Source organism: Aplidium turbinatum, chromosome 7 (assembly GCF_918807975.1).
Source record: "Aplidium turbinatum chromosome 7, kaAplTurb1.1, whole genome shotgun sequence".
Classification (NCBI taxonomy): domain Eukaryota; kingdom Metazoa; phylum Chordata; class Ascidiacea; order Aplousobranchia; family Polyclinidae; genus Aplidium; species Aplidium turbinatum.
Genome location: NC_137478.1, coordinates 28,149,614 through 28,169,959, shown reverse-complemented (window position 1 = coordinate 28,169,959; position 20,346 = coordinate 28,149,614). Strand labels below are relative to the sequence as shown.

Genomic DNA, 20,346 nt, shown 5'->3' with positions numbered 1-20,346 from the left:
GTTTTCTTGTAGCTAATTCTTTTGTTGAATTCACTTTTTGAATTTTTCTATTGAAAATGACAAAATTACTGCATTTTCTGAGTAAATTGCGGGCCCCTAATTTGCGGGCCCTGTGCGATCACACGGTTTGCACACCCCAAAGACCGGCACTGCCTTGAACAAGGTCAGCTGAAATATTTTCCTCAGTTGTTGAAGCACTTTACTTATTTCAAATGAATCCAAATACCAATGATACAAGAGGCCATAACTTAAAATTGTATAAGCCACAAACTATGTCAAGGCTGAGAAGCAACTTTTTCACAGTGCGTGTAGTAAATGCCTGGAATAATTTACCACCAACAGTCATAAGTGCACTTAGCTTGAATGCATTCAAGGCAAGGCTTGACAAGCACTGGAGCAGCGATCCATTGAAATTTACCTTGAAATCATCTTATGATGTTATGTATTAAGTGACAGTACTATTGTGTATGTATTTTTCATGTATATATCACCGTATTATTTTTTGGTCCCACTAATATGTCTTCTAAAAGTTTATATATGTTATCAGATGTTATTGACGGTTAGAGTTATTAGTTATTAAACTAGCTGTTAACCTAATTAACAGCAAATGCGTTATGTATATCAGAATGATGAAAAAGCACCTCGGTGCTTACAACATCAAATATTTATTATTATTATTTACCAGCACCAATTTAACTGATGAACAAAAGCAAACTGCACTCAACAAGTAAGTTTTACTGACGAAAGATGTCAAAAATGTAATGTCAGAAAGGTTTACCCAGTTCCGAAAGCTAGATGCTACATTGCAGTTCATTCTTTTCCCACATGCAATTCAATTTGAAAATCTTGAATTATCAAACTTCGAATGGCTTCGTATTTACAACTTGAAAATGGAAATGATAAACTTTCAAGAAAGTGCAGTTTGGAAAACAAAATTTGTAGACTTAAATCATCTCCTACAAAAAATTGAAATGAAAACGGATGTGGATGGTTGTGACTTTCCTGCTGTTGAAAACCATGCTGAAAATATAATTCTTACAGAGTGGAACTCCCTGCCATATTTGTGTGAAACTATGAAAAGATTTGCGGTAGCTCTGTTAACGTTGTTTGGTTCTTCATATTCGAGCGAATCTTTATTTTCGCACATGAACTTTATACAATCAAGCACACGGAATCGTCTCAGCTCAGATATGAGTGCTGCATATGTGAAGCTAAAAACTACGGATTACCAACCAAGAATAATAAGACTTGCAGAGAAGATGCAGCAGCAAGTTTCGCATTAACATAAAATTAAATGTATGCCCCACTTTTGCTTTTTCAAGGATTAAGGTCTCTTTTGTGACCCATGCACTAAAAAAGGCTTGCAATCCCTGGCCTAGCTAGTAGCTACAGTATAAAGGCTTACCAGTGAATTCGGCAGCCATTTTGTTATTTGCATAATTCTGAGTTGGATCGCTCATGGATAGCCACTTTTATTATTGAATTTTGAAGACAAAGTAAAGAGAAGTCACAAGAAATGTTTTTGGCCTTTTTATATTCCACCCAACCGTAGTCAACCTTCATTTTCACTCAACCAAGTTCAAACCCTACCCAGGCTTGGTGCTGCAATCATCGACTCAAGAGAATGTTGTTTATGGTTACCAAATCAAATTTTTAAAGAATTGAAGCTGGATTGTTCATTGTGCTGTATGTTACAAGCCCGTTTTTGTTTAATTTTGTTTTGTTGACCAATAGTTTGTAGTTCTGCGCAATTTTGATTTTATAGGAATGTAATCAGCTCGGTCTGACTGATTTTATAATTTTTGCCTAATTTTTATATTTTATGACGCAACAATAATATTTTTGAAAATTTGACCTTTCGAGCTGTTCCTTCTCTTGTTTTTTTCTATTTTTGTTGCCCCATGTTACAGTAGACCTAATTGATGTCTTAGGCTACTTGATCCATTAACTGCAACAGACCACATTTTGTTTTCAAAGCTGCATAATATGTTTAATTTGCGTAGCATTTTAACCTAATTCATTTGTTTTAATAGCCTACCACCATTTTAAACTGAAATTAAATGCTTAAAGTTTGTCTGCATAAAAAGTAGTACATCAATTACACATAGGCTAATATTCACTAATCACCTTATGTGTTATTGCGCTCAATTGTATGGTTTGTTTTTTTTGTACAAGTCGTGCGGTCACGCTGAACCGGTTTCCTTAATTTTTTATCTTGCGGGGGGGAGTCTTCTGTGACATCACAATTCATTTTTTAACCTGCCTATGAAGACTCAATGTAAAAAGTTCAGGAAACTTGTAATTTTTTCGATTTCTTTTCAATTTTATTTTTAATTGTTGGCGCAAACACGTAGTGAACGACAAACTAACAAATAGAAAACTGGAAAAATAACTAAAACGTAATTTACCGATGCTTGACATTTGTCACATTAAGAACAGGGAAGCAACTGACTCGATGACTGATATAGTCTTTCGCTGTTTCCTGTCTGTTGTGGTACCTAGATGGCTATGGCGCTATTCTATTCATGTTATGTATAATTGTACCGTGCTATTGTTGCAACAGACAAAATAAAAGTTTTCTCTCTATATATAAATATACCAAATTCCAGAAATTTGGTAGCCTATATTTTGCTTATTTGGTATATTTTTGGTATATTGTTTATGTGTTTGGTATGCAAATTTTATGTTTGGCATATTGCACTAAGTTTGGCACAATTTTGTTACCGTATACTTTTAAAACTATTAAGTACAGACATCGATGTCGCAAGCAAACATCTAATATTTTAAGCCGGTGGCCTTAGTAAGGTTAGCAAGTGATAGAAAAAAGTACTATTACAATATGACCTGGTCGTGTTCCTAACACCATAGGCGTTTTGCTACTTGTAAAGAACTGTCAAAATCTTCTTAGCACCGAATTAGCCATAATGATGATCATTTTGATAAAGTTTCATGAAAATCTGATAGGGTCGAGCAGATAGCCTTAGGACGTGAAACAACTTAATCCGCTTTCATGCCACAGAATGAACCAATTGAACCATAGACTAATAACCATATAATCCAGTAACCTAGACTGACTTGGAAACAACTTTGACAAATGCCCACAGTTCTTCTTAAAATCTTGATTGCTATTGTTAGTCATTCACTCAGTTCTTTGCTGATGGCTTACTCAGTATATTTTTAAGTTATAAATGCAAGATTGGCAAACTGGAAGAAGGAAGTATACTAGAGTTAGCCTTTTAACTTATAGTTTATGCAGAAGAAAAAGTTGAGTAGCCTAGATGTAGCAAAACATACCAATCAAGACTGATATACCGGTAATCGAAGTCTTATGGGAATCAAAATACTTGAAGCAGTAACAAGAATTCACACCTCTTTGATGACAAAAAATAAATGCTGTAAAGATCTGGTCATCACAAAAGAAAAGTTGGTCAGGTTTAAAACAGACATGTATTGATTCCGATTGATTAATTCCGAGTGCGCTATTTTCGCTGCCTGTATATTGTATAGCAGGTTGCCTACAGTATGAATACGTTTTGTTTTAATCGCTCTGTTGAGACATATAATGACCCCATGGGGCTCAAATTGTGGATTTTTTATTCATTGTTATATATACTTGTATTTTTGGTATACTGATTACTGTACATGTATACTGGAAAAAAGTTGGTATGTTTTGTTTAAAGAAATCTGGCAACTCTGCTTGCAAGAAGTAAGAAGGCTATTGGCTTTTTAGACTTGGTTGAATTCTTTTCTTTCGCACTGTTTACTTTTTTGATTTTGTTGTTAATTGTATTGGCTTCGGTGTAGAATATATGTTTTGTTTTCATTGTAATTCATATTGTTGTAAAAACAGTATTAAAGGAATTTTATAAGAGTATGAGTAACAGGAGTTGGTTGATGCCCAATTGCCCATGCTTGACATCTGATACTTCAGGGACAGGAGAAGCAGCTGATTCGACGACTGACATAGTTTTCATCTGCTTTCTGTCTGCTAGAATTAAATTTTTTTTTGTGTTTGCTTTTTTGTATTGATTATATGCTTAAACCATACCATTTTCTCAATAGACGAAATAAACGCTAAATTCTCTGCAATTTTAGGCTAGCCTGGCCTTCGTGCAGAATCTTGTTACAGTTGAAAATTAGTTTTATGCATGAAAGGTAAGTTTTGACAATATTTTTTGTTTGTGGAGGAGTAAATACAATCCACTTGGCCAACGTTTTATCCTACTTCATTTTAATTTTTGATTACAAAGTGGTTTTCAACCTTTTTGACACAGGCCTCACTTTTGTTTTTTAATTGTTTCAGATCCCACTACTTGCATGCCTATGCCTGTGGGATATATGGCAAGCATTGTTGTTACTAAGTAAAGTGTCCTATACAAAAGTACATTACACAGAATATAACTGTGCAAAGTTTACTGAAATGTATTGCTGTATGTCTATTAGACCTCCCCAATCCCCGGACTTTCTTTTGTTTTCATCTATATTGTGACTTTTCTGCATGGGTTTTCAATGCTGATTTCAAAAATATGCATAAAATTTTTTTTCGATCAACGTCTGGGAAGTTATTCGCTGTTGCTTAGCAACAACTTTTCAAAAAAATTACAAAAATCCCCTTTAAAACCCCTTTACTTTTAACCCAGTGTGCTGATATCTGGATTATCTGAAAGCATTTCTTCTGCTGATGAATTAAAAAAAAAATTATTAAAATTGGACAATCGGTACCAGAGTTATGACCGTTTAAGTACCCAGATTATGCAGTCACGCATGACTGATTTTTGTTAATTTATTGCCAAATGATACTAGAAAAATGGTGAAAGTTGCTTTCAAGGGGTTTTTGGGGGCAAGGAGTTCAAAAAATATATTAAAAAGTGTCTCAGAGCAACAGAAAAAAAGTTATTAAAAAATTGATACGAACAGTCATGCATGAATGATTTTGTCGCAGTCGCGTCATTCCTACAACAAGATGTATTCCTTGGCACCACAAACGTTAAATGCCTGGAGTCATATACAGTATAACGTGGAACCGATCATCTCAATGTAGCTAACATCTGGGTACCCATTGCACTTGATGTTAGAATACACGCTTCATTGCTCGGAAAGAGCTCTGATCAAGTGCAAGATGGTCACGGTCCGCCACAATTTCAATAGCATCTCTCAACCAGCATAATGTAGTCTATGCATTTAAATCATGTGGCAAAAAATGGATTAAGTCAGCTGAACTTAACGATAACCTTCTGTAATGCATTTCAGGTTTCACTATTGATCAGTTAGCATTTTTTACTTGTATTTTGTATGATTATAAACGTATTGTATACACTTCTACTGTCTAATATTCCATGTGTATTCATGTATCCATCATGGAGCTGAGGAAGAGTAAAATGAACAATGGTGGTTTGCTTGGTAATTTGCAGCCTTTAAAACATTTTAAGGAAGGACAATTTAGACCAACTACTGGAGATGTTCTTCAGAAATACATATATCATCTTCAATTAAATCCTCGTAACCACCAGAGTGGGAAGCTTGCAGCTTGTGATACAGCAGTATGTCTAGCAAAAGTATGGCAGCCTGATTGCATTCTACTGATGACAAAACAAAATATCCAAAACAAAATTATTCGTTTGATTGATGAATACAAGAATTACAAACATGCCAAAAAGGAATCCGCTGCCTTAATTAAATTTCGAAAAACACTGACAACACGATTTATGATATCTGCTAAGAATGCCGAAAATCTTATTAACAAAAACAAAACATTGCTACCAGAAGATAAGGCAGAAGATATACAGTTTCTTAAATTACTTGAAACAAACCAACCAACCAACATCTCTTGGACCCCTTGATAGAAAGAGGTTGAAACGCTTCAAGAATTATGCATTAAAAAATCGAATAAAGGTAATAAAGTATGATGTATGTCTATTCCCAGTATGCTTAACAGCCCAATGATTTTTAAAGTAACATACATATTAATTTTTGATACAGATGCATAAACAAGACATTTTTTACAGATCAATGCAGATTCTCAGTGCAGATTCGACTTAATTTACTGGGAAGATGACGAGGAGAGTAAATTAAGTCCTGAGGTAGATGGCTGAGAATCTGCATTTATCTGTAAAAAACGTCTTGTTTATGCATTCGTATCAAAAATTAATAGGTATGTTATTTTAAAAATCATTGGGCTGTTAAGCATACTGGCAACAAACATACATCATACTTTATTGCCTTCATTTGATTCTCCAATACATAATTCTTGAAGCGTTTCAACCTCTTTCTATCAAGGGGTCCAAGAGATGCTGGTTGGTTTGTTTCAAGTAATTTAAGAAACTGTATATCTTATGCCTTATCTTCTGGTAGCAATGTTTTGATTTTGTTAATAAGATTTTCGGCATTCTTAGCAGATATCATATATCGTGTTGTCAATGTTTCTCGAAATTTAATTAAGGCAGCAGATTCCTTTTTGGCATGTTTGTATTTCTTGTATTCATCAACCAAACGAATAATTTTGTTTTGGATATTTTGTTTTGTCATCAGTAGAATGCAATCAGGCTGCCATACTTTTGCTAGACATACTGCTGTATCCCAAGCTGCAAGCTTCCCACTCTGATGGTTACGAGGATTTAATTGAAGATGATATATGTATTTCTGAAGAACATCTCCAGTAGTTGATCTAAACTGTCCTTCCTTAAAATGTTTTAAAGGCTGCAAATTACCAAGCAAACCACCATTGTTCATTTTACTCTTCCTCAGCTCCATGATGGATACATGAATACACACGGAATATTAGACAGTAGAAGTGTATACAATACGTTATATAATCATACAAAATACAAGTAAAAAATGCTAACTGATCAATAGTGAAACCTGAAATGCATTACAGAAGGTTATCGTTAAGTTCAGCTGACTTAATCCATTTTTTGCCACATGATTTAAATGCATAGACTACATTATGCTGGTTGAGAGATGCTATTGAAATTGTGGCGGACCGTGACCATCTTGCACTTGATCAGAGCTCTTTCCGAGCAATGAAGCGTGTATTCTAACATCAAGTGCAATGGGTACTCAGATGTTAGCTACATTGAGATGATCGGTTCCACGTTATACTGTATATGATTCCAGGCATTTAACGTTTGTGGTGCCAAGGAATACATCTTGTTGTAGGAATGACGCGACTGCGACAAAATCATTCATGCATGACTGTTCGTATCAATTTTTTAATAACTTTTTTCTGTTGCTCTGAGACACTTTTTAATATATTTTTTGAACTCCTTACCCCCAAAAACCCCTTGAAAGCAACTTTCACCATTTTTCTAGTATCATTTGGCAATAAATTAACAAAAATCAGTCATGCGTGACTGCATAATCTGGGTACTCAAACGGTCATAACTCTGGTACCGATTGTCCAATTTTAATAATTTTTTTTTTTAATTCATCAGCAGAAGAAATGCTTTCAGATAATCCAGATATCAGCACACTGGGTTAAAAGTAAAGGGGTTTTAAAGGGGATTTTTGTAATTTTTTTGAAAAGTTGTTGCTAAGCAACAGCGAATAACTTCCCAGACGTTGATCGAAAAAAAATTTTATGCATATTTTTGAAATCAGCATTGAAAACCCATGCAGAAAAGTCACAATATAGATGAAAACAAAAGAAAGTCCGGGGATTGGGGAGGTCTAATGTCTATATATCTTTCCATCTTTTTATATAAATCTGTAGAGCAAAGTTACCACTCCATTGTCTAAATGATTATCTGGACTACACAGAGAGAATAGCCTAAGAATTTAACAATTTTTCACAGCTTTTGGCTTCATTTCTCAAACCAAACATGATACCTTTACTGCTAATATAGTCTGCAGTCTGTTTCCCAACACTGCGCTTCCTAGAGGACGCATCATTCCAGTTTGGTGGAAAAATCAACATTCATTTGGACAAGATTGAAATGCAGCCATCTTTATTTTACAAAAAATAAGACAGCGTAGTTTTATGCAAAAGCAGTTGTCATATGCAAAAGTTAGGACAACTAATCATCATTATGAATAAAAGTTGCAGCCAAAACATTGCACTTTTATTTTTTCTTTACATTGTAGTTATGGTTAAATTCAAAGTAAAAAAATAAATATTATAAACCTTTCAAAAGTCAAGAATTTTGAAGAAGTCAATAAACTTAAATATTTAACTTGCATGACTTTATTCCTGAAAATTATTTTTGTTATGCGCTGTATGCTTGGCTGTGTTTTCTAGTACATACTAAATGTTATATAACTTTTAATTTATTATAAATTGTATCATTTTCATTATAATAGTCTATATGGTAAAATCTGGAAATGTTTTTAAATCAAAGTATAGATTTCATTTGAGATAAAATTAATTTTAATCACAGGTTGAAATCATCTTGGTTTTTGTGAAACATTGGTCTGCTACCCTACTTATAACTTTTCATTTTGTGGATGACTTCAACATTGAGAAACAATGACTTCATTCAAATGTGTCTTAATATTTCTCCAACTTGGCTTTTTTGGTAAGTTGTTTTGTTTACTATAACTTGGGTAGAGAGATTACTTTTTTCAAGGATAAGCAGGCATAGCTTAGCAACAATACGACATTTAACATTAAAACACAAAAATAAAATAAAGCGAACGTTTTCGACTATGCATGTAGTCCTTTTCAAGCCTATGAAAAAAAAATTATACATTGCATGAAAAAATACTGGAAAAAAACAGTATAAGGGAGCGTTCAAATCAGGGTTGAGAAAAACCCGGTTTTTTTTTAAAAAGCCCAACCTGCACGTTTTTTTTTTAAAAAACCCGGGTTTTTTTGGGTTTTATTGGGTTTTTTTAAAAAAGATGCCAAAAAAAGTAGATTCATGCTTATTTCACCTCAAAACTACTTTTTACGAGTGAAGTGCTTTTCACTCACAGTCCATGCTTGCATAACTCAATAAAGTAATGCACTAGGGCTGTTGTTGCTTGAATGTTGCATCATCCATTAGTTTCAAGATCAAGTTGGATGTTGCATCATCCACTGATTTTTATACCAAGTTGATGCTACCGTGGTAGAAATCACATTATTGCATCATTTGTTTAGATTTGAAGGCAAGGAGCATTTATGCCATCATGTTTAAATATTTTTTATTATTTATGATATTATATATAGTAATGGATGAGCAATTGAGCGATTGCGTGGCCAATTAGGCAAATGCTCTGAAACAGCCATGCGTTAGAATCCAGAATCTGTAATTGGTAAATAGCCTCCTAAATTGCATTTCACATCATATATACAGACTACAGTAGAGTAGTACTTTCACCAATTTAACTATAAGGCCTTCTTGCATAAATGAGTTTTAGTGTAGTATACACAAAGTGACATTACTTGATTTTTGTGTACTGTGCAATATCCACTGCGTTTTCAGTTTAATCTTGGAAATTACTTCACAATCACATCCTTAAGTCCTAATTTAAAGTTTGTTGTAAGTGCCTTGTAGTGTTTTTGTAAATTTTTTTAATTTTCCAATAAAAACTGGACAAATATGATGCTCTGGGTTTTTTTTATGGGTTTTTTTGGGTTTTTTTAAGTGGGTTTTATTAAAAAAACCCACCCGGGTTTTTTTGGGTCGGGTAAAATACCAACAACCCTGGTTCAAATATTACGTAACGCTGTTTTTCCGAATTTTTGACCCCCCATGTGACGCCAACGTAACGTTTTTGTCAACCCCCCTCCCCCACGTGACGCTTTCCCATTACAAAGCCCGTTTTGCTAGTTTATATCAAAATTATGACGTAGAAACACGTGCTGATAAATATCTTGGTTTGTATGCACCTAAAGCTTACGTTTGAGATATTAAATTTTAGCTACAGTAGAATTCGCCTATAACGGCTTCGTTTATAGCGTCAATTCGCCTATTACGTCACATTTCGCTCGGTCACGGCAGAATTCCTATCTTTTACGTACATTGTAGTTCGGCTACAATAGCATCGCCTATAACGTCAATTCGCATGTAACAGCATCCTTTATTCGGAATGGCCCGTTTCGGTAAGTCCGATTTGGTGAGTCCGATCCCTTAAGGGGAGATTTTTTCAATTTTTTTTCAAATTATCGGGTACCGCAGCCTAATTATCATTGCCGTTTTAGGGTTAGGGGTTGGAGGTCAGGAACTTACCGAATAGTAGCAGACCCCCCTTTATTGGTCCCCAGATGTCTTTTGTTTGTTTATAATGTCATTTTAAGCCATCACCTTCACCACGAACGATCAGTCTTTTAATCCAGTTAGCGCTGCTGCTTGCAAAATGTCTTCCCTTTATTTTGCTACGTCGTTCTCAGCAGGGACTTTAACTGAATTAACTTTTTTTCCGCGTGAAAAACTATCACGTGTAAAAAGCAGCTCTACAGCAGCTGACCTTTAAACAACTCAAAGCAACAGTTGTACGTGCAGTACTGTATAAACTAATTAACTTTTTTTCCCCGCGTGAAAAACTATCACGTGTAAAAAGCAGCTCTACAGCTGTGTCAAATCCGTGTCAAAACCAAAACAACTCAAGATCAATGCCTTTTTTGCTAATAAACAATGAACTTCTCTACTACTGTATGTAACGAGCTATATTGCGCAAATTTCCTATACCTTTCGCTGTAGGTTATTTTTTTTAAACAATTTCTTTGTTTACTGTATTTTCTGCGTGCCTTTTGTCAGTTTGGTGGTAGCCTACACAGTAACCCTGATTGGATTATACACCCCTTTCTTTAATCAAAATACAGTTGTGGAATAGTTTGCGGTAGTTCGTCTATAACATCAATTCGGCTATAACGTCAGTTTTTGCAAATTCCCTAGAGAGGTGCCGTTATAGGCGAATTCTACTGTATATTCTTTTTATAATTAAAACGTTATGTTCCTACTGAAAACGTTTAGTAGCCCACCGTATTGTTTGGTTATGTATGTACTGAAAGAAACATCACAAAAGCGCAAAAGAAACCGCAAGGAAAGCTAAGCATCTTCGAATGGGGTCATCAATGCTTCAAAAATGTTACTATAGCCTATATTGGAGCAGTACTCTCGCTTGTGTGGTTCAAACTTGATAATAATTGTCTTCTTCAGACTCGCACGTGTGAATGTCTTCTACCTGTTGAGAGGTTTGTGTCAAAGTCGTTTGGTTCTTAATGAACATATGTAGGCCTAGGCTATGTAACAGGAGGGTGGCCCCTTTTGAGGCAATTTTTTCATTTCAATTTGCCTGGGTGATAAATTTTTGAAATCTGACCCTGTTTAGACCCTGCTCCAACAGCATTTTTAAATCGAGCCCCCTAAATCACGTTTTTAATGATAAAATTAGTACTATTTGAGCTAGATATATGTCAGGGTTCCCACGCAGTCGGAAAAGTAGGTAAAAAGTAGGGAATTTGAAAACCTGTTTTCCAGACCGGGAAAAGGTAAGGAATTTCGTGAAACCTCCTCGTGGTATTGAAAAAGTATGGAAAACCTTCATGACTAAATTGTAGATAAAAAATCATGCGATATGCACTGGATTAAACCGGATACAATACTGTCCTTGTCAGCTGGATCAGCTGTTAAAACAAATCACAACTGCACCAAGCGGTTTTTCTGTGTTTGGGTTTAAAGGTTAATCCATCTAGGATGGTTTTACTAATTTGATTGATCACAATTGCAGAAGTGCCTGCGTTGTTCAGACGTGGAGTGCTGGTAGGCTAGGCCTAGGTTAATAACTGATGTTTAGTGACTATGTGGTCAGATGGAAGGAGAACTAACCCAACTACGCGTAGACTAGTTTAGGGCTTCCCAAAGTTTTTTGCTCGGGACCCCTTCTTAAAAAACCCTAAATTCTAATCTTCTAAAATTTTCCACGACCCTTTACGGTTAAAAGGATAAACAATGCAAAATATACGTTTTTGATATTTATTGAAAGGCTTAATTTAAACGAAAACTAACAACAAGCTATCTGTAATCGAAATCACTGTTCGAAATGACTGTTCTCTGCTACAAAGCAAGCCCAGCCTTGGCTCGATGTTTGTCAATGCTGGTCTCAAGGCAGTTCCAATGTTACTTACGCTGGAACGGTATTTTATCGACGTTGAAAACACTGACACGCACATATACCTGGAGACAAACGGCAGGAGTGCGGTTACTGCTAAGCCATGTAATGCCGGTAATGGTGAATATTCCTCTCTAACGTCAGGCTAAGCCAAAATGTGTGAAACTTTTCTAGAAAATTCAAGCCACAACTTAGAATCAAAAGATATGTGACATCAAGTGACATCACAATACACTTTATTAATGCAATATATTTAGTCTTCGAAATTAGCGTTGGCAATAAAAATGCCGAGCCAATAAATGCCAATAAAAATTTGTTGACAGTTTATCGTAATCTGGTACTACGACAGTTTATCGAACGACCAACCCCAGCCCCCAACCATTATCCCCTAACCCTTAACCCCTGAGTATTCCATTGCATATGTGCTTCATTGTTCGATAAACTGTCGTTTCGATAAACAGTCGTTCGATGAACTGTCGTTTCGATAAACAGTCGTTTCGATGAATTGTCGTTCGATGAACTGTCTTTGGATAAACTGTCGTTTGATGAACTGTCGTTTGATAAATTGTCTTTCAATAAATTGTCGCATCACGCACTAATCTGTACAAGAAGATATTTGTGTTTTCTCTTTCTCAAATTAGGTGCGTTTTTTTCTGTTGGCTTCCACTATTTATAAAGTGTTTTGATAGTGTTCCTCGTTTCTGGCACTTATGTAGATAATTGTTGCTCAGTTTTACTCCACGTTTAGCCATGTCATTTGTGACATTGATGGGCCAACATTGTAAACAGCTTTCTGATACGACTCTGATTCAGACCATTTCTCTCTTGATCAAGGAAGAAAATCATTTACCTTTGAAACAGAGAAAAAGAGCCCAGAGTCCTTTCTGATAAAATCTATCAGTTTTGATTCCAGATTGATTTCTGATTGAAAACGTGGTTTCCCGTAGCTAGCCAGTGCCAAACCGATCTGCTGGTGTAAAAACAAGATCTGTCAGTTTTACACGTATAATATAAGTTCATCAGCCATTTAATGTTTTTCCACTTTCTGAACTTCAGAGCTGAACAGTGCGAGTGGTACCATCTCAGCAGAGAGATACCAAAAGTGACGTTTGAAGCTACGTTCAGCAGCATCTGATATCAACTTATGCACTGCTCCATATCTGAGAATGTTCTTGTACATAGTCAAACAGTTCCAAGGAGCATAATTATACAGCAACACTACACCGAAACCAATATGTACAGTGTACACTGTACAGTAAAGATAAAGGTGAGGCCCAAACTTGATTCAAGCATCGGGGGATGAGAAGAGAAGGTTCTCATTATACTAAGCCTTCGGCACTAACGAGAATAGGGTGGCCACTGGCCACTTCTTTCCTTTCGGCCACCATTACTTCAGCAACTACGCCCACCCAATTTATTACACCCTGGGTAGAGGTGAGCGGTGATTTTCAACAACCAGCTTAAGCCGGGAGTTGAACCAGGATTGCATGATTGGAAATTGTGGATGCCCTGTCTGTCATCATTGATTTTAAGAAAGATATGTCTGCAGGATTTGATATATAAGCTCCTCAGAGTTTTTCAGCCTTAGAGGGAACGTTTTTGACAAATACGCTTGGTTACAAGAGTAGGTGCTCACTGCCTACCTACAATCCCTCCTCGGTCTGCCTCAATCATAATTGCAATTGTTTCTTGATTTATTTATTGAGTTAGTGAGTTGGGATAAAAACCTGATTTTGTATAAACTTATAATGGCATTAACAACGGTAACTTAAATCCGAAATCCGTGGTACACATTGGCACTTCTCAAGCTTGCTATTTCGATAATGAAATGAAACTCAACACAAAGGCAAAATTGTGACCAGAAACAACGGCTCCCGGCACGCAGCAAACAGCGACAATCAGTTGTGAAATCTCTTTGCAGCCAGGCAAGCCACATCACGCAGAACACAAAAACAACGCAAATTCAATGTCAACAAATTTCATCACAATTTCAATTCTAAACAAGAGGGCAATTGATCCGCCGGAACAATGCTTTGTAGTCATTGCGTTTTACGAGCACAGATGCACTTGTTTGACATGCTTTTGGTATTTTTCATAACTTCTTAGTTTCTGCCAAGAGCTTGTTAATATTTAACTTAATTGGCAACAGGTATGTTCCGCTAACACTGGAGTTCCATCTTTTTGATAAAACGAGACAATTTGTACATGCACTATTTTTGTTGCATTATATTTAGTGCAATTCTCACTAAATCCATCTTCAACATGAAATATGATGCTTCTCAATACCTGCTGAGTAGTAAGCAGTTGATTTCCTGTAATTGTCACATCCTCCTTTGTCACAGCATTTCCCAGGCCAAATATTTTCATCTGAAGTGTTGTGGAAGCCATGTGACTGGCCTCGGATTTCATGGATTGACGTTACGGTACATCTCTTTCAAAATGTAAAAAACTGAACAAAAACAATGATAGTGGCAGTTGCTGACTTGGGAAGTAGTTTTACGAAGTTAAGTTCTAAGCACAGTAAATGAAAGTTCTGAATAATGATTGATTGTGATGATTTAATGTGTACAAAATTAACATTTTATTTCTATTTGAACAAAGATAAGCTATTGCAATCAATGTTTTTAAAAATTAAATCTTTCTCTTTGCAATTCTCTCTGAAACTGTTGCTTCTGCGCGTATGATATAATATATTATATCATACTGCTTGCAAACTTGCGATGCGGAGTGGCTATATTACGTCAATGAAACAGTTGACGTTTATAACCAATATTTACGAAAAATCTCGTAATTACAGTAGAATTCGCATAACTTGACACATGAAAGAGAATTGGAAATACTGTCAAATTAGGTGGTTTGGTTAGTTTTATTTGGATTTAAATCTTTATCTTCAGACTGACATGGCCTTTGATAGGTTATTTCTGATAATTTTGCATACTTGGCTGACTTACTTACATGTATACTTGAGGCTTTTGATGCAAGGCCTGTTACCGAGATTGACAGAGTGAAGGTTTCGATTGTTGTAGAAATGTTTTTGTTCATGAATTTTTCCATCCACTAGGTGCAGCAGAATGAAGAGCAGTCCTTGAAATGCGTTGCTTAAGTGCACACCCCGAGAGCCAAACGAGCGTCCTTAGATTTTGAGTCGCTGCTTAACTAACAAACTAGGCGGGTGAACGAAATGTTGAGTTGATCGACCACGTGAATTTTCCATTTAATTGAGGCAAACTATGCATGCCTTTATTTTATAAAGAGATATGCCTGTGGTATAATGCTAACATTGTGGTCACTCGTGCGTGACGTCCCTGCGTAACCACGAGGGACAATTGTGCTGGCATTCGGAAAGACGCCAGGAGAGAGAACGTACCATAGACAGATTGCGCATAATACAACATGGTGGCAGCGATGCTGTTTTGAACAATCGTTAAGTTAAAGTTCGTCAGTATAAGAAGCATGTCTATGTTTCAAGTGAACCCTCCAGCAGAATTCGATTTCTCAAATCCCAGCAGTTGGACCCTGTGGATAAGGCGATTTGAACGGTTTAGAAGTGCCTCAGGTTTAGTAGAGAAAGATGGCGAACTACAAGTCAACACGCTCATCTACTGCATGGGCAATAAAGCTGAAGAAATAGTGCAGTCATTTAAGCTTTCGCCAGAAAATTCTAAAGAATACTCAGTAGTTAAAACTAAATTCCAACAACATTTTCTTGTGAGACGCAATATCATATTTGAGCGCGCCCAGTTTAACACAAGAAATCAAGGTGAAACTGAGTCGGCAAGTTCTTTCATATCTTGCCTGTACAACATGGCGGAAGGCTTGCAGTTCGGCGAGCTTCACGATGAACTGGTGCGTGACCGCATCGTAGTAGGCATTCGAGACAAAGGATTATCAGAACGCCTGCAGATGGACACAGACCTCACACTGCAAAAGGCAATCGACCTTGTTCGGCAAAGCGAGACAGTAAAACAGCAACAAGGCATTCTTTGCAAAGAAACGACACAACAAAATAGCGGCAAACTTGAAGCCATCCTAAGAAAAGAGAAACAGCGGTTTGCAAAGAAATGCATGAAGTGTGGTCGATCGCCTCATTACAATGGAGAAACTTGTCCAGCAAAGACAGTCACTTGTTTCCAATGCAAAAAGATAGGACACTTTGCTCGACATTGTAGGAATCAGACAAACAAAAGCGTCAATGAAGCAAGTGAAACGACATCACGTAAGTCTGCCATATTTGTGAATGTTCTAATCAACAATTTCCCAGTTTCCTTTAAAGTTGATACGGGTGCGGAAGTCACAATTATACCAGCTCATATCTGGGAGCACTTGGGTAAATTCAAGCTTTCCCAAACGGATAGACAGTTGCAAGGCCCAGGTGGCAATCTTTTAAATGTGTTGGGCAAATTTAACTGTAGACTTACGTACAGACAAAATTACAGCTATCAAAACGTTTATGTTGTTAAAAACGCTAATAATGCATTGTTAGGTTTTCCTGCTATAAATTGCCTACAGATCGTTAAGTTTGTCAACTCGACTTCTAGTCCGGAAACAGTGAAAGCGTAAATTACAGCAAAATACCCCCAATTGTTTTGCAATCTTGGCAAGCTGTCCAGAGAATATTCGATAACGTTGTGTGATGACGCTGTTCCTTACCAAGTTCGTGCACCCAGACGTGTTGCATTGCCGTTGTTCTCAAAAGTTAAAGTCGAACTATCCCGTATGTCGCAAGAAGGAGTTATATCAGAAGATAAACGTCCCAACGATTGGTGTGCTGCAATGGTTGTAGTGCCCAAAAAAGACAACGGCATAAGAATATGTATGGATTACACAACGTTGAACAAAAGCGTCAAAAGAGAAAAACACCCATTGCCTTACGTTGACCAGGTTCTAGGCCAGCTGAGTGGCGCTAAAATTTTCTCTAAACTAGATGCTAAATCTGGGTTTTGGCAAATACCAAGCTCAAAAATCCTAACCACATTTATAACCCCATTTGGACGATATTGTTTTAATCGTCTACCATTTGGCATATGCAGCGCTCCAGAGTACTTCCAGCGAACGATGTCAGACATTCTTTCTGGGTTAGACGGCGTCGTGTGCGAAATGGACGACATTCTGGTGTTTGGAGCAAATCACGCTGAGCACGATCGACGATTAGCTGATGTTTTAGAAGTATTGTCTTCAAGTGGACTGACACTAAACAATAAATGTGAATTTGCAAAAACGTCTATTAAGTTTGTTGGTCATATTATCGATAGCGACGGCATCCGTGCTGACCCTGACAAAGTGAGCGTTATCCTGAAAATGCAGAGCCCCAATAACATTTCTGAATTGCGTCAATTTATGGGCATGGTAAATCAGCTAGGAAAATTTACAAATCAACTAGCAGAAAAGTCAAAACATCTACATAAGCTGTTGAGTAAAAATACAGAATGGTCTTGGACCACGAAAGAAGAATCAGCTTTCAATGACATCAAAGCTATATGTAGTTCAACCGATGTACTAGCACTGTATGATCCGACGCTAGAGACAATAGTATCTGCTGACGCTTCCTCATTTGGCTTAGGAGCAGTTCTTCTTCAAAAACATGAATCTGATGTTTGGAAACCTGTTACATTCGCGTCCAGAGCTATGAGTGACACGGAACAACGTTACGCACAGATAGAAAAGGAAACTTCAGCCGTCACATGGGCGTGTGAGCGGTTTTCCAGTTATCTGATCGGTATGAAGTTTCTTGTTCAAACAGACCACAAGCCTTTGGTCTCTCTTCTAGGAAAAAAAGGTATCGACGAACTGCCCGCCCGCATTCAACGCTTTCGAATGCGTTCGATGAGATTCACCTATGATATTTGCCACATCCCAAGCAAAGAGTTAATTATTGCCGATACTTGTCCAGATCACCTGTAGACTCGCCCACGTCATCCGACGAAGAACTTCATCTCCTTTCTGAAGCCTACGTTATGTCGATAATGGACGGACTCCCAGCTTCGGAAAAAAGACTTAATGAAATACGTGTAAGGTTAAAAGACGATCCAGTCTGCAGTCAGGTAATGCAGTATGCACAAGAGGGGTGGCCGCATATGAATGCCTTATCGAGTGCTGTTAAATGCTTCCATTCAGTCAAAGACGAGATTACGGTCCAAGACGGTTTGTTACTGCGAGGAACCAGATTGATAATACCACCCTTGTTACGTCTTGATATTTTAAACAGAGTTCATGAAGGACACTTTGGGATTGTCAAAAGCAGAGAAAAAGCGAGAGGGTCTGTTTGGTGGCCATTCATGAGTAAGCAAATAGAAGAAATGGTTAAATCTTGCACCACATGTCTAAAAAATTCCTCACCAACTATCGAACCCCTAATGTGCACAAAAAGACCCGAACGACCATGGCAAAAATTGCAATGGACATGTTTCACTGTGTCACGATTTCTTTCTATCTCTTACCAGGAAAAAGACTTGGAAAGGTTCAATGACGTAGTTTAATGGGTCAAACCGAAAAGCAGTCAATTAAATGTCAAATGGTTCTACTAGTGAAATGATAATCTAACTTCTTGAAGGACTTTAACGAACGACTTCTCAAATAACTCTAATTTCGAACACAATTTATATCAGCACCAATTCTCATCTACTTGTATTCGATCACTTCAACTCTCAATCAACAATAATTTCTGCATCAACTACTACCGGTAATCCACAACATATAACACAACTCTCATAACCAACTCAATAATAATCACAATAATAATGCAAACTACACCACTATTTATAGTTGGTTGTTCAGTCCAGTAACTTCGAGAAGGTTACGTAAGGTTACATCATAAAGAACGAACCATTGTTCTATCAAGCAGCATTTAAATGTAAACAACAGAAGTCTCTAGAATGTCACATAGGGAAAATGATTCCAGAAAACACATTTTACATAATACAGATTTCGTAATCAGAGGTTACTTCAGGTCATAACCGATAATAACACATCGCACCAGAATTCTACAACCAAAACAACACGCTCGTTGAAGATACAAAGCAAGCCATCGCGAGGCATTGCACCTTGATTGTGACACACTGGAAAAACCAACAATATTTACTGATTGTAGACTACTTTTCTAGATGGATTGAAACAGTCTTGCTTGTGAGTACTATGGCTGTGAACGTTATCAACCACGTCAAGTCCATATTCTCTCGTTATGGTATCCCGGAGGTAATTGTTTCAGATAATGGTCCACAGTTTGCAAGCACTGAGTTTGCAGATTTCACAAATAAACTAAAAGTGAAGCATATAACCTCTAGTCCTAGATATCCTCAAAGCAATGGCGAAGCCGAGAGAGCCGTTTAAACAATCAAAAATTTGTTAAAGAACAATAGTGATCCTTACTACGCGATGCTTTCTTACCGCTGTACCCCCTTAAGAAATGGTTACAGTCCTGCAGAACTCTTCATGGGCAGAAGACTCCAGTCCAATCTCCCCTTACACCCGAAACAATTAGCTCCACAATGGCCTGACTTCAACTCGCTACGGAAGAAGGAGAAAGATGATCAGGAAAAGCAAGCCCTCAATTACAACAGACGACATCGCACTAGAGAACAACCTGCTTTGGTTCCAGGAAGTAAAGTACTCATCAGAAACAATAATACAGTCACCCCTGGAATAGTAGAGAAACCTCATGACACTCCACGATCGTATGTAGTGGCGACTCCAGACGGGGGAGCATTGAGGCAAAATAGACAATTTCTAATAAGTTTCCCCTCGCCTGACAACCCAAGTACAAATAACACTGTGGTTAATCCGGAACCACCACCTAGGCCGCATCACGAGATGATAGTGATACACCTGCAGAAAGTCGAAGTAACTTTGAGCCTTCAGGAAGGCCTAAGCGCGTTATTAGAAAACCGGAAAAATATAAAGAATTCGTAACATAAAATGTAATTTGTAACCACTCAGTTATTCATGTAAGCAGACCATTACAAATTTAGACTTCGCCTTGTTGCATTCTATTATAACTTACTGTATTTATATAATGCGCTCTGTTAGAGCACGGCATTCATGTCTATTATTGATTTATTATTTTGTTTTCTATTTCTGTATGCGAAATGCTTTTACTATTCTGCATACTCATATTGCTTTCCCTCTATCGTATATGTCGGGAGATGTGGTATAATGCTAACATTGTGGTCACTCGTGCGTGACGTCCCTGCGTAACCACGAGGGACAATTATGCTGGCATTCGGAAAGACGCCAGGAGAGAGAATGTACCATAGATAGATTGCGCATAATACAACAATGCCAACTGTGAAAGTTTGGAGATTTAAATGCAATCATATAAAG

At 37.0% G+C, this 20,346-nt stretch overlaps 1 protein-coding gene across 2 annotated transcripts in view; it reads left to right on the top strand.

Moving 5' to 3' along the window:
• The first annotated feature begins 708 nt into the window (after positions 1–708).
• The window catches only part of LOC145774643 (uncharacterized), a 91,299-nt gene continuing 71,661 nt past the window's right edge, over positions 709–20,346 (top strand). Inside the window, exons 1-3 of one of the 2 annotated variants that reach the window (XM_082585935.1) lie at positions 709–727; positions 4,096–4,155; positions 8,373–8,510. In XM_082585935.1, coding sequence (XP_082442061.1) covers positions 8,462–8,510 — 49 coding nt within the window. In that variant the 5' untranslated portion in view covers positions 709–727; positions 4,096–4,155; positions 8,373–8,461. Of the gene's footprint in view, positions 728–4,060; positions 4,156–8,372; positions 8,511–20,346 lie in introns of those variants that run through there. The other variant, XM_082585933.1, reaches the window with a different exon arrangement.